This window comes from Sciurus vulgaris (assembly GCF_902686455.1).
Source record: "Sciurus vulgaris genome assembly, chromosome: 10".
Classification (NCBI taxonomy): domain Eukaryota; kingdom Metazoa; phylum Chordata; class Mammalia; order Rodentia; family Sciuridae; genus Sciurus; species Sciurus vulgaris.
In genome coordinates, this window is record NC_136470.1 from 78,684,700 (window position 1) to 78,696,715 (window position 12,016).

At 34.5% G+C, this 12,016-nt stretch overlaps 1 protein-coding gene across 5 annotated transcripts in view; it reads left to right on the top strand.

The window, feature by feature from the left end:
* Positions 1–12,016, top strand: part of ACAP2 (ArfGAP with coiled-coil, ankyrin repeat and PH domains 2) — a 129,165-nt gene that overhangs the window by 49,501 nt on the left and 67,648 nt on the right. For all 5 annotated transcript variants that reach the window (XM_079156201.1, XM_079156200.1, XM_079156202.1 and 2 more), the window contains exons 3-4: positions 1,414–1,533; positions 2,326–2,379. In XM_079156201.1, the coding sequence (XP_079012327.1) occupies positions 1,414–1,533; positions 2,326–2,379 (174 nt within the window). The remainder of the gene's footprint in view (positions 1–1,413; positions 1,534–2,325; positions 2,380–12,016) is intronic.

Below are 12,016 nucleotides of genomic sequence, written 5' to 3' on the forward strand. Positions count from 1 at the left end.
ACTTTATTACTTTAAAAAAAATTTTTTTTTTTTTGCTGTGTGTTGGTTATTCCTTGTGAAATTTAGATTGTTTTCCTTGTAAGATATTTTATTTTGTAAATAGCACACCATTTTAAAGACTTATCTCTGCCAGCATTTCTTTTCCTTTTTCCTTTTGGCAGGGTTAGGGATCAAACCCAGGGCCTCACACACACTAGGCAAGTGCTGTCCCCAGCCCTGCCAACATTTCTTACAGTGGGTTCTGTGGAACATTGGTTCTGTGGGAATGCTTCCTTCAAAGAGAATTTCATGGTCAAATCATTTTGGGAAGTGCATCCTTTAGATGTACATTACTTTATCAAAGGCTTTGGGGTATGGGTGTAACTCATGGGTGGAACACTTGCCTAGTATGCTTAAGACCTGGGATGGATCCCCAGCAATGCCCGCCTCTTCAACCTAAACTCTTAGAAGTTCAGCAATGTCTTGTGCTACCTTTTCTAAGAATCCTTGACGATCTCCACAGTCCAGGTCAGGTGTTTTTCCTTGGTTTGTTCCTGTGTGGTTTTGTCATAGCATTGGTGTCTGCTCTGTGGAATTGATCTGCTTGCCTGCCGGCAAGAATTAGAGCTTTAGGGCAATGGTTTTAAATTATGCTCTTGAGATTCTTCATGAGTTTTCTAAAACATTTTTCTTAGCTTTTTATCCTTGGTGTTCCTCCTTCCTACCCCCTTAAGTATCCATCCCTTCTTCATCTGGAGCAGTTCACTGTTATCTGTTTTTAATATTTGACATTCATCCAAGATTTTGTTTAAAGAAAATATTATGTGTCTGAATGAAAGAAAGGAGGAAGGAGGAAAAAGAGGGAGGAAAGAGAAATGAAAGGAAAGAAGATAGGAGGGAGGGAGGGAGGGAGGGAAAGAGAGAAAGAGAGAGGGGGGGAGAGAGGGAGAGAGAAGGGGAGGGAGTGGGGGGGGGGGAGAGATATGGATGCTCAGTCCTGAGGCTCAGCACAATGCCCAGAACAGTAGGCAAGAGTAACCCACCATACCTCCAGCATACCACAGTTAAAAATAAAAAAATGAACTACTTTTCATCATGCTGCTTGTACCTCTTTCTTCTAGGAGGTACTTAATAAAGCTTTATGAATTTAATTTATGGGACTGAATGTGATTTGATAAAATGTCTTTTTTTGTTCTTGTTATCAGACAATCTCTGGGTCCTATAGCTCGACTTTTTTGGTATAGTTCTGCAAATTTATAAGCCAATGGAAAATAAGAAAAAATTTAAATTTGTCTGTTTTAGATTTATTAATGAAGCATTAATTTATCTCCTATCTTTAGCTAGGTTAACTTGTGTTTTTTGCCAAAACTGTTCAACAAAGTAATTTGTAAAAATTATTTTCAACCTGATGTAAATTTTTTTTTTCTTTTTCAGCTTGTGAAGCTTTGTATTGCCATGATTGATACTGGAAAAGCCTTTTGTGTTGCAAATAAACAGTTCATTAATGGGATTAGAGACCTAGCACAGTATTCTAGTAATGATGCTGTAGTTGAGGTTAGTATGGTTACATTTTAATGTGGCACATGCAACAAAACATTCCATAATTATATACCCATTTACCATGTTAATAATTACAGTGATACTTAAAATTAGAAGTCAAAAAGCTATCCCCCTTTGGTGCTGTGTTATATAATCCTATTTTCTAAGATAGCCCTTAAAGGTTGATTTGCTTTGTGCACATCTGGCATCTGTCTTCTAACCCAGCTTTGCAGTTGGCCAGTTTACTAAGTTTGCTTGCTGCTAGGTGAGCTGAAGCATCTGCCAGAGGGCCTGACTGGGGACAGCAGAATCATGATTATAGGTGCAAGCAGAGAATGTTAACCCACTAACAGGACCTGACTTTATGCATGGGGCCTGTATAGCTTCTGGTTAGCTGGCTCTCCAGGGTTACATTGGATCCCTCACAACACTGTGCAGTGTTATAGTTCTTTCATGAGGAATAATAACTGGTGAAGAAATGGGTGTGATTTGATGATTATTTGATCCATAAATGCTTAAAGGGGCACAGTCTTGATATCCTCAAACAAGTTTACCTTTGGGGTTATTCATACCATTGATGGGGCAACTCCAATTCTTAAACTTTTTTAGGTTTTATATGTTACTACATGTAGACTCATCCTCTCTACAAAGCATACCTATGAGCTAGTGAGATTGTCCTTGGAAGTAAATGTTGTTATTTACAGTGTAACTTGATTTTTCTGTCAGTAATGCTTAAAGTTACAGTTTTTGTGACCTGTTTTTGTGACTCTTAAATGACTTGATTTTCTTTTGGTTTCTTTCTCGTAGACAAGTTTGACCAAATTTTCTGACAGTCTTCAAGAAATGATAAATTTTCACACAGTAAGTGTCAGTAGTTGTTACTATGGCCATGTTAATTATTTAGTACTTTTCTTGAGTTTGGCAGTATTTAGTGAAATGAACAAAGTTGAATTTGGTGACTTTGGTCAACAACATTTTAGTTGGGTGGATCTAAATGTTCATTTTGTGTATGTGTGGGTGAGGGAGAGAGAAAGTATATTGTATTTCCCATTCTAATATGGGGAACTTATTAATGAAGTACATCTCCCATTAAAGCTAATTTTTTCCATTTCAGTTCTGTCTTTGCTAGTTTTAAATTTAAGAATAAAGAAGTAAAACTCATTTCAAATTTAATTGTTTCACTTAAGATACTTCCAAATATATCCATTTTATCTAATCAATTGCCAATATTAAAGAGTACTGTATCTTTGAACTATTTATATATGTGTTTAAGATCTGAGGGCATTTATCTTTCAAGAATGAGAGATTATATTACATTTGGAACGTCATGAAATTGCTTTATAAACTGTAAATATTTACTGGAAATATGGTGGTGTATATGTTATATACTTCTTATATTTTTAAAAAAGCTTAATATGACTGTCATATAATAAATTTTGTAGCACTAAATAGCAGCTTTCTATAAAAAGAGTATCAATAACTATATTATCAATATGTATTGATAACTGTACTAATTTTTTGTTCTTAGTTAATTCAATCTTAAATTTTTTTGGTCAACATATTAAAGATGAAATTATATGATATATTATTTTACTTGTAAGTCAGATTTTAGCTGCTCTAAAATCAACATGTACAAGTATCTGAGTGCCTGTTTCCAATTCTTTGAAATATATACTAAGGTGGAGTTGCTGATCATATGGTAATTCTGTGTTTACCTATTTGAAGAACCATGAAATTGCTTTCCTTTTATTTTTTTAAATTATGGAAGGAACAAAGTGGTAGTTCATTGTGGTTTTGTTTTACATTTCCCTTATGATAATGTACTTGAGAGTCTTGTGCTTATTGGTCATTTCTGTATCTTTTGCTATTATACCATTGTTGTCCATTTTTATTTTTTTAATATTTATTAAAAAATTTTTTTTCAGGGGCTGGGATTGTAACTTAGTAGTAGAGCGATTGTCAAGCATGTGTGAGGCCCTGGGTTCGGGTCTCAGTACCACATATAAACCCATAAAGTAAAGGTCCATTGACAACCTAAAAAAAATTATTTTTTCAGTACTGGGAATTGGACCCAAGGTTATTCTACCATTGAGCTGTATCCCCAGCCATTTTTATTTTTCATTTTGAGATGGGGTTTTATTAAATTGCCAAGACTGGTGTGGAATTTGAGAGCTTTCTACCTCAGCCTCCTGAGCAACTGGAATTACAGACCCACCTCTACTTGCCCATCTCCTTTGTCTTTTATTTATTTATTTATTTTTTGGCAATGCTGGGGATTGAACCAGGGCCTTATACATGCTAGGCAAGCTCTCTACCACTGATCCATGCCTCCAGCCTTCCTTTGCCCATTTAAATTTTTTTCTGTTGTTGTCAAGTCGTATTTGTATAGTTCTTTGTATCTTTTGATTATTAAACCTTTACCAATAAATAATTTGCAAATAGTTGCTTTCATTCTGTAGATTTTCTTTTCTTTCTATTTTTCTGTGCTGGGGATTGAACTCAGAGCCTTACACTGAAAGCATGTGCTTTACCACTGAGCTACCTGCCCAGTCTCTCTTTTTCACTTTTTTTTTTTTTTTTTTTTTGGTACCAGGGATTGAACCAAGTGGTGCTTAACCACTGAGTCACATCCCCAGCCTGTTTTTTTATTTTTTATTTTAAGACAGAGTCTCCTAAGTTGTTCAGAGCCTCACTAAGTTGCTGGGGCTGGTGATCTTCCTGCCCCAACCTCCTGAGCTGCTGGGATTACAGGCATGTACCAACGAACCCAGCTCTTTTTCACTTTCTTGATAATGTGCTTTGATACACAAACATTTTAAATTTTGATGAAGTGTAAATTCCAGTTTTTCTGTTTTTCATTTTTTTGGTTGTGCTTTTTTTTTTTTTTTGTCATCCCTGTGGGAATTCATTTCCAAATTCAAGATTATGAAGATTTTTCTACTATTTTCTTAGAGTTTTATGGTTTCATCTCATATTTATACCAATTGTACTACTTATTAATTTTCTTTTTGCCTTTATTGATTTAGAGAACAGTATTTAGTATCCTTGATTTCTCTTGAAATTAAGTGATCTTTTAGATTTAAATGTCCTATAAGTTATTGATTTGACATTGGGAGCAATTGTGAATGCATGTAGTCCCGGTTACTTGGGAGACTGAGGCAAGAGGATGGAAAGTTTGAGGCCGGCCAGCCTGGGCACTGTAGCTCAGGGATAGAACACTTGCCTAGCATGCCTGAGACTCTGATTCAATTGCTAGTACCACTTAAAATCAAAATATTAATTTTAAATTGACAGATTAAATGTATTCTCCATAATATCCGCCCTGCCCTCCCCCCCACCCCCCAACACACACAGGCACTTGACAGTACTAGAGATTAAACCCATGCCTCAGGCATGCTGGGCGAGCGTCCCACTATTGAGTTGAAAGTTGGAGTAGCTCACAGTTGTTTACAGAGACTGTGTTGGAGCAAAAACAGGAAAAAAGTGGTTTTTGAACTTTCTCCTGTCTATTAATTTTCCATCAGTTTCCACTGCCAGATTAACTTCCCAGCTTTCGGGTCGGGGTAGAGCTGGGAAATATGCCTTACAAGCTTCTAGCCTCTGACAGTTTAGAAGAGGAGACTGTCGAAGGTCAAGAGGGGAGATGAGAGCCCACAGGCAGCCAGCATACCACTCTTTTTTTTTTTTTTTTTTCAGCATACCACTCTTAATGACTATAATTCTGAAAATTTCTTTAGCAGGAAAATTATTGTACAACTTAATTTTTATCCTTAAAACTCTTTCTGTGGCTTTTCTCTTTTCCATGTATGCAATATCAAGTATTCCCCAAATCCAACTATCAGTGGTTTCTCTGCTACCTCCCAGTCTAAAATACTACTACCTCTTCTTTAGGCTTTTTACCGTAACCTCCCAGCATGTGTCTGTATTGTTCTTTTTGCCCTTCTGAAGTGAGTTATGGATACAGAAGCCAGAATGAGCTTTAAAATATATAAATGAATCCACAATACTGCCCTGCTCCCGTGGTTCTCCAGCATATCCGGAATAATGTCTTACCCAGAACCTACCAAACCCTATATAATCAGGTTCCTTCTCATAACTTTCTAATCTTATCTCTACTCTATTCTTGGCTCACTCTGGTTCTTGGCTGGTCTCCAAACAGTAGTTCTCATCTGAGGGCCTTTGCATTTGCTGCCATTCTGCATGGAATGTTCTTCCATATCTCTGTGTGGCTGGTTTCCTCACAATATTTCTTCTTCCTCACTTTATTTAGGTCACTACTTCTCAGACGGACCTTCTAAACCCAATGGTCACTTTCTACCACTTTATCCTGCCTTTACAAGCACATACTTATACATAAACACAGGGCTATATATACATGTTTATACCCATATACATTTCAACATATATGGACTTAAATATATGTATTTAATTTATTGTTTGTTCTTCTGAGTTCTACAACTGCAGGTACTTTATTATGTTCATTTCTTACTACCTAGAAGAGTACATGGTTGATGGGATTTCCTTGTGGCAGGGTTAGTGAGACTGAGGTTAAAATCAGCAAACTACAGTAACACAGCCACATCATTGTTTATAGCAGCTCAGTTCACAATAGCTAGATTGTGGAACCAACCTAGATGCCCTTCAACAGATGAATGGATAAAAAAACTGTGGTATATATACACAATGGAATATTATCCAGCCATAAAGAAGAATAATATTATGGCATTTGCAAATAAATGGATGGAATTGGAGAATATCATGCTAAGTGAAATTAGCCACTCCCAAAAAACCAAAGGCTGAATGTTTTCCCTGATAAGTGGAGAATGATATATAATGGGGGTGGGGGTATGGGGAGTGAGACAAGAATGGGGGAACTTTAGATTATGTAGAAGGAAATGAGAGGGAGGGGAGGTATGAAAAATGGTGGAATGAGACAAACATCATTACCCTGTGTACATGTATGATTACATGAATGGTATGAATCTACATCATGTACAACCAAGGAAATGAAATGATGTACCCCATTTGTGTACAATAAATCAAAATGCAGTTGGTAAAAAATTAAAAAATAAATAAATAATTTAAAAAATCAAATTTATAAAAATTCCTAATTTTTTTAAGTCATCCAATCAATAAAGATTTATTAAACCAATAACAAAGCACAACAAATAGACAAGGGCATTTAATCTTTTTATTTTTTTAAACTGTTTCTTGAGCTACAGAGACTGCACAATCTCCGTTAACTGTAAAATTCACATTACTTTAGAAAGATAATTTGTACACTAAGGGCAAATGACTGCCTGCCTCTTGGTGAGTTGTGTGCTTATATTTACACCTATGTGCATGATGCATGGGGAACTGTGTCTGATGTTACATCTGGATGTCTAGTGCCTTTCTAAGTTTATTCCCTTATTCCTATAGCAGCATCTCAGAAATTTTCCAATGAATAGATCTAACAGTGACTTTGTGAGCTATTGGTTCTTTTCTTCTTAATTGCTGTGCTTTCTGTATTATGTGGCTTTTTGTTTTTGGTTAACCTTTACTCTTAAATTTACCCAGTAGGAGTGACTTACATGTACTTGAACCAGAATTCTAATATATGTGGTAAAGCTTCATAGCACTATTATGCTTTGCTTTAATTAGACTAGGGATAGGGACCACAGTTCTTGTTTAGATTTATATCCCCAGTATTTACATAATTCTCTTTTTGGGGGAATCATTTAATTTTTCTAAGCTTTACATTCCTCTGTAAAATGAAGGGGGGTTACTAGTTTATTTTAATTATAAAAAATTCTAAAACTATTAAGCATTTTTGATTACTAAAGAATTTAAATATGATCTAATAGTCTTGTTAAAATTTGAGGAAAACTTATTTATATAATGTACTTTACTTTAGTAGTATGCTCTACAATAGAATCATAATTATATAATATTTCAGAGTAAAAGAAACTTAAGGAAAAAAGTGCTTTTTAAAAGGTATTTATCAGTGGAACCTGCTTTACATTCTGTAACAATTTGTAACTCTGAAGTTTTGGTATATCAGTTTGAGTTTTCGTAAAAGTTTGGATTTTCAGAGATAGCATTTGTGAATGACTTTATGAACTTAAATAAATATTTGAAAATGATAAAACTATCTGGGTAATCAAGGAAAGATCCAGTATACATTAGGGTTAGATTATCCATCATTTTAAAAACTACATGATTTGGATTATCTTGTAATTTATTTTCTGTGTAAAAATGGATAGAACACTTCCTTATTCCCAGAAGAATGAGAATTTCCTGGGATTGGTCTTTACTTCAAACATCTTTATAAGATGCCAACACATACTTTTCCAAGACAGGTAATGGTATGCTATATTCTGCTAGACATTAGAGTTGGTTTTAAGACTGATGTGTTTTTGACCCCACTGATGATTCTTGGGTTGTCATTTGCTGCCGGTCAGGGACTTGCAGTATTTGTGTGATTATTATCTTTGCTGAATAAAGCCTTAAAGTTGATTTTCTGCATAAAGTCTGAAAATGTGTACTCCTGTTTTTTTTTTTGTTTGTTTGTTTGTTTGTTTTGTTTTTGTTAGATTTTCCATGCTAGAGATGTCCACTCACTCACTCAAGAAATCATTTTAGGTGAGGAGAGATAGTAGTGTCAATGCTTTCCGACCTCTCATCTCATGGTAGAGATTGAAACTGAAGGTTGAAACTGCAGGGGGGACCTGAGGGCATCTGTGGGTGTTAGTGAAAATAGTTTTCATTAACTATGTTAAAATAAAGCACAGTGTTGTGGAGGATTTTATATATGTGTGTGTGTGTGTGTGTGTGTGTGTGTGTGTGTGTATGTACACATGCATGTAAATAATACATTATATACACTTACATATATATATACATACACTTATACATACTTACATATCTGATATATGTAACATTTCTAAATATTAAAAAAATTAATGAGACATTTTAACTTGCTTCCATGAATGTAACTTCATGAAAATAACTAAAAGAAGGAAGGGAGGAAGGTCAGTCTTATGCATGAAATGACTTCAAGCAATTTCTGACCAAGATTTTTTAAAGTGTGGGCTGGGGGTGTGTAGCTCAGTGGTATAGTGTTTGCCACTCAAGGCCCTGGGTTCAATCTCCAGAAGGAAAAAAGGTTGAAAATTATTCCTCTCAAGTTTTTTGAATTCTACCTGTAACTCATAAACTTCAGCAAAATTTTACCTCTGGAGGCCAGTGTACTTTTGTATGAAATAGTGATGAGTGATATTCTCATATCATTTCTTTATAAAAAGCCAGTACAGATTAAACTGAATGTTTCAAATAAATTGTTCGGATGATGTTTCTATACCTTTTTTGTTTCAGAGTTTTTCTTTAGCACCTTCAAAACTTCATCCCTAGAAATTTTGTTTTGTTATTTTGCAAAGCAATTAACATATTTCCAAGATAAAGTGTTCACAGATTTTAACTACTTGTGTAATTTGAATACAGTATTGTGTAGAGTCATCATGCAGCACCTTTTTAATATAGCAGTCTTCAGGGTTAGTGATTATTGCTATTTTTCTCGTGTGCCATCAAATGCATCTGTTTGTTTTGTTATTCAAATATGATACCTGTTCTGTTTTCCTACTTTTTTTTTTTTTGGAAATTAACAAAATTCTTAGCATTTTCCTTATAGGATGGTATATTGTGCAGTTATATAATTACATGAACCAGTCTGGCTCTAGTTCTTAATTGGGTAATTTTGTAACTAGTTTCTTGATCTGATGTTGTAACTAATCTCATAAAAGAACTTTGTTTCTTATTTTGTATTCCTGAAGATTGAAGAGTACAAATCTTTTTCTGTATGAAATGGTCATTTTGTATTAAAATTTCGGTATGATTTGCTTATGCCATTGCTTTATTTAATAATGTTTTGATGCAAAAAGAGATTTAGGTTGAAGAAGAGAATTTTGAACTCTTTTTTTTTTGTCTTAATGAAATGACTTTCATAATGAAGATAAATGTTTAATGAAAAGGTTGTTAATCATGGTAGGAAAACAATAGTAAAATAAATCTTTTTAAATATGAAGCATGATAATGTATGTCTTAAGTTTTGGAAATTAAGTATGTACATGTATATATTGTGTATATGTGTGTGTAATTTTCTACATTCTTAAAATTTTAAATAAATTTTATTGAAAAATTATAAAATTAAGCATTTAGTAAATAAGATAAAATATTAATTCATTTTAGTCAATCCAGTAAATATTACTTTTATGCATGATCAGAAAATCAAATTTTTAAAAATACTTTTAATCTGTGAAGGTCTGTAACCTATTTAAAAATATGTGCATCAAATTTCATCTTCAGCAACCTCTCCAAGTCATTTCAGTGTGCAGGTCAGTTTGACAGTGTGTTTCCTTCAGTAAACAAGATACCTGTTGATTCAAGTAAATGCAGACTTGATTCTGCATTTCGGTATTTGCCATTTTTAATAATTAAAAATGAAAACAATGAAATTTTACCAAGAGCCAGAGTTTGGTTAATTAACATAAAAATCAGTAATAAAGTACCAAGAAGTAACTGTTAAAAAAATAAAATGAATTATATTCTAATAGAAACACTTAATACCAAACAGTGGTGATGCTGAGGAATCAACTATATATACTTTGTTAGTAGGAAAAAATGTGAAAAATAAGGACAAGAAATGATGACCAATTGTGATTAAAAATTAAATAGTTTTCAAAAATTCAGAGGGAATTGCAGGGGGTAGAGGTAAACTTTTTTCAAAGTAATTATTCAGAAAGATAAGAGAGAAAGTCATATAAATAGTATCAAAATATAATTTCAACAGCTGTAAACTTCCAAATTGTTACCAGTTTACAACTTTTAAAATTACTATAAAACTTTAAAACATCACTATCTTGTGTATGACTGTCAACATCTTATTTACTCTGACCGTTTAACAACCATCCCTAAACTTAGTAGCTCAAAACAACCACCATCATTTATTTGGTCAGAACTTGGAGGGGGCAACTTGCTTCTCTTCTAGCTGGTGTTGGCTAGGTGGCTTGTCTGTGCCTGAAGGAGCCAGTGTATCTGGTACCTCCACTAGGGTGGCTGGAATGGCTGGAGTTTGCTGGGTTTCTTTACAGTTTTTGGAGTCTCTTCATCCTCTAAGACTTTTCTCTCTGTTTTGGGCCTTCTCCCCAGCAAGGTTTCAGACTTTTAATGTGTTAGCTTTATTTATTTATTTATTTATTTTGCGGTACTGGGAATCGAACTCAGGGCCTTGTGTTTGCGAGGCGAGCACTCTACCAGCTTAGCTATCTCCCCAGCCCAGCTTTATTTTTTGCATATAAATTTTTATTGGAACACAGCTATACTCATTTGTTGTTGTATTGTCTGTGGCTATTTGTGACTTCAAGGGCAGGATCAAGTAGTTGTGTTAGAGACCACATAGCCCATAAGCTGAACTTATTACTGTCTAGACCTTTACAGAAGTAGTACACTGACCTCTTCATGACTACATTATTTTTGCCTGCTTCCAGTGACTGTATTTGCCATGATATCTACTGAAGAGAGTACCCTTTCCACTTTAGTAAAAGTGATTTAGTGGTACACTGTCATTCTTGAATTCTTTTCAGCAAAGTGGTGGTAGATGAACCAGTTGCAATCTGGCCAAATAAAAATCTGAATATTTGGTAGTTAAGAACCAGGAATCCACATTTTAAAACCCTGGGTCATTCCATTGTGCAGGTCAGTTTGACAAACTGTGTTACCTTTAGTAAATGAGGTACCTGTTGATCTGGGTAAATGCAGATTCTTGATTCTGCATTTCTAACAAGCACCAGTTGATGTGGATGATGCTTATGCATTCCTGGAAAGCTTTAAAAATACTTATTCCTCATTTTCACCAGTATTTCTAATAATCTCAACATCCAGATATTTAAAAATTCCTCAGGTTATTCCAGTGTGCAACCAATTTGAGAACCTTGGGGTAGAGCAGTTTGTCTCAGTCTTTGCATAACAGTATCATCTAGAAGACTTATTAAAAATACAGAGGGCTCTTACCTTTCTTCCGCAAGCTTGGGTGTTTGTGTTTTCTACTGACTTTCTAGGTGCTTTTAATACTTGCCTAAGCCGGTGGAGAAATCACTGCTCTAGGAGGGAGGAAAGAAGAGTTTAGAAAAACATTAGTACAGAGGATGCAGAAAAAGTAGAACAAATAATAAGCATATGTGTACTTATTGGAACCTATTCCTGATGATAATAAAGAGGAGTCCTCTTGATTATTTTATATCTCTTTATTATAGGCCTAATGAGATTAACCCAAAGATTCAGTGGATCCATAGGGTCAAAAGCTATAGCCCTGCTTTTCTACAGTTTCTGGAGAGGACAGGAATAAATGCCATGTAGAAATCATCAGAAGAGAGTCCTGTAGAAGCTAAATAATATTTAAATGAGTCACAAAGACTTTAAACTATAAGATTTATTCCTAGAGCCAGTGGCATCTAAATAAATG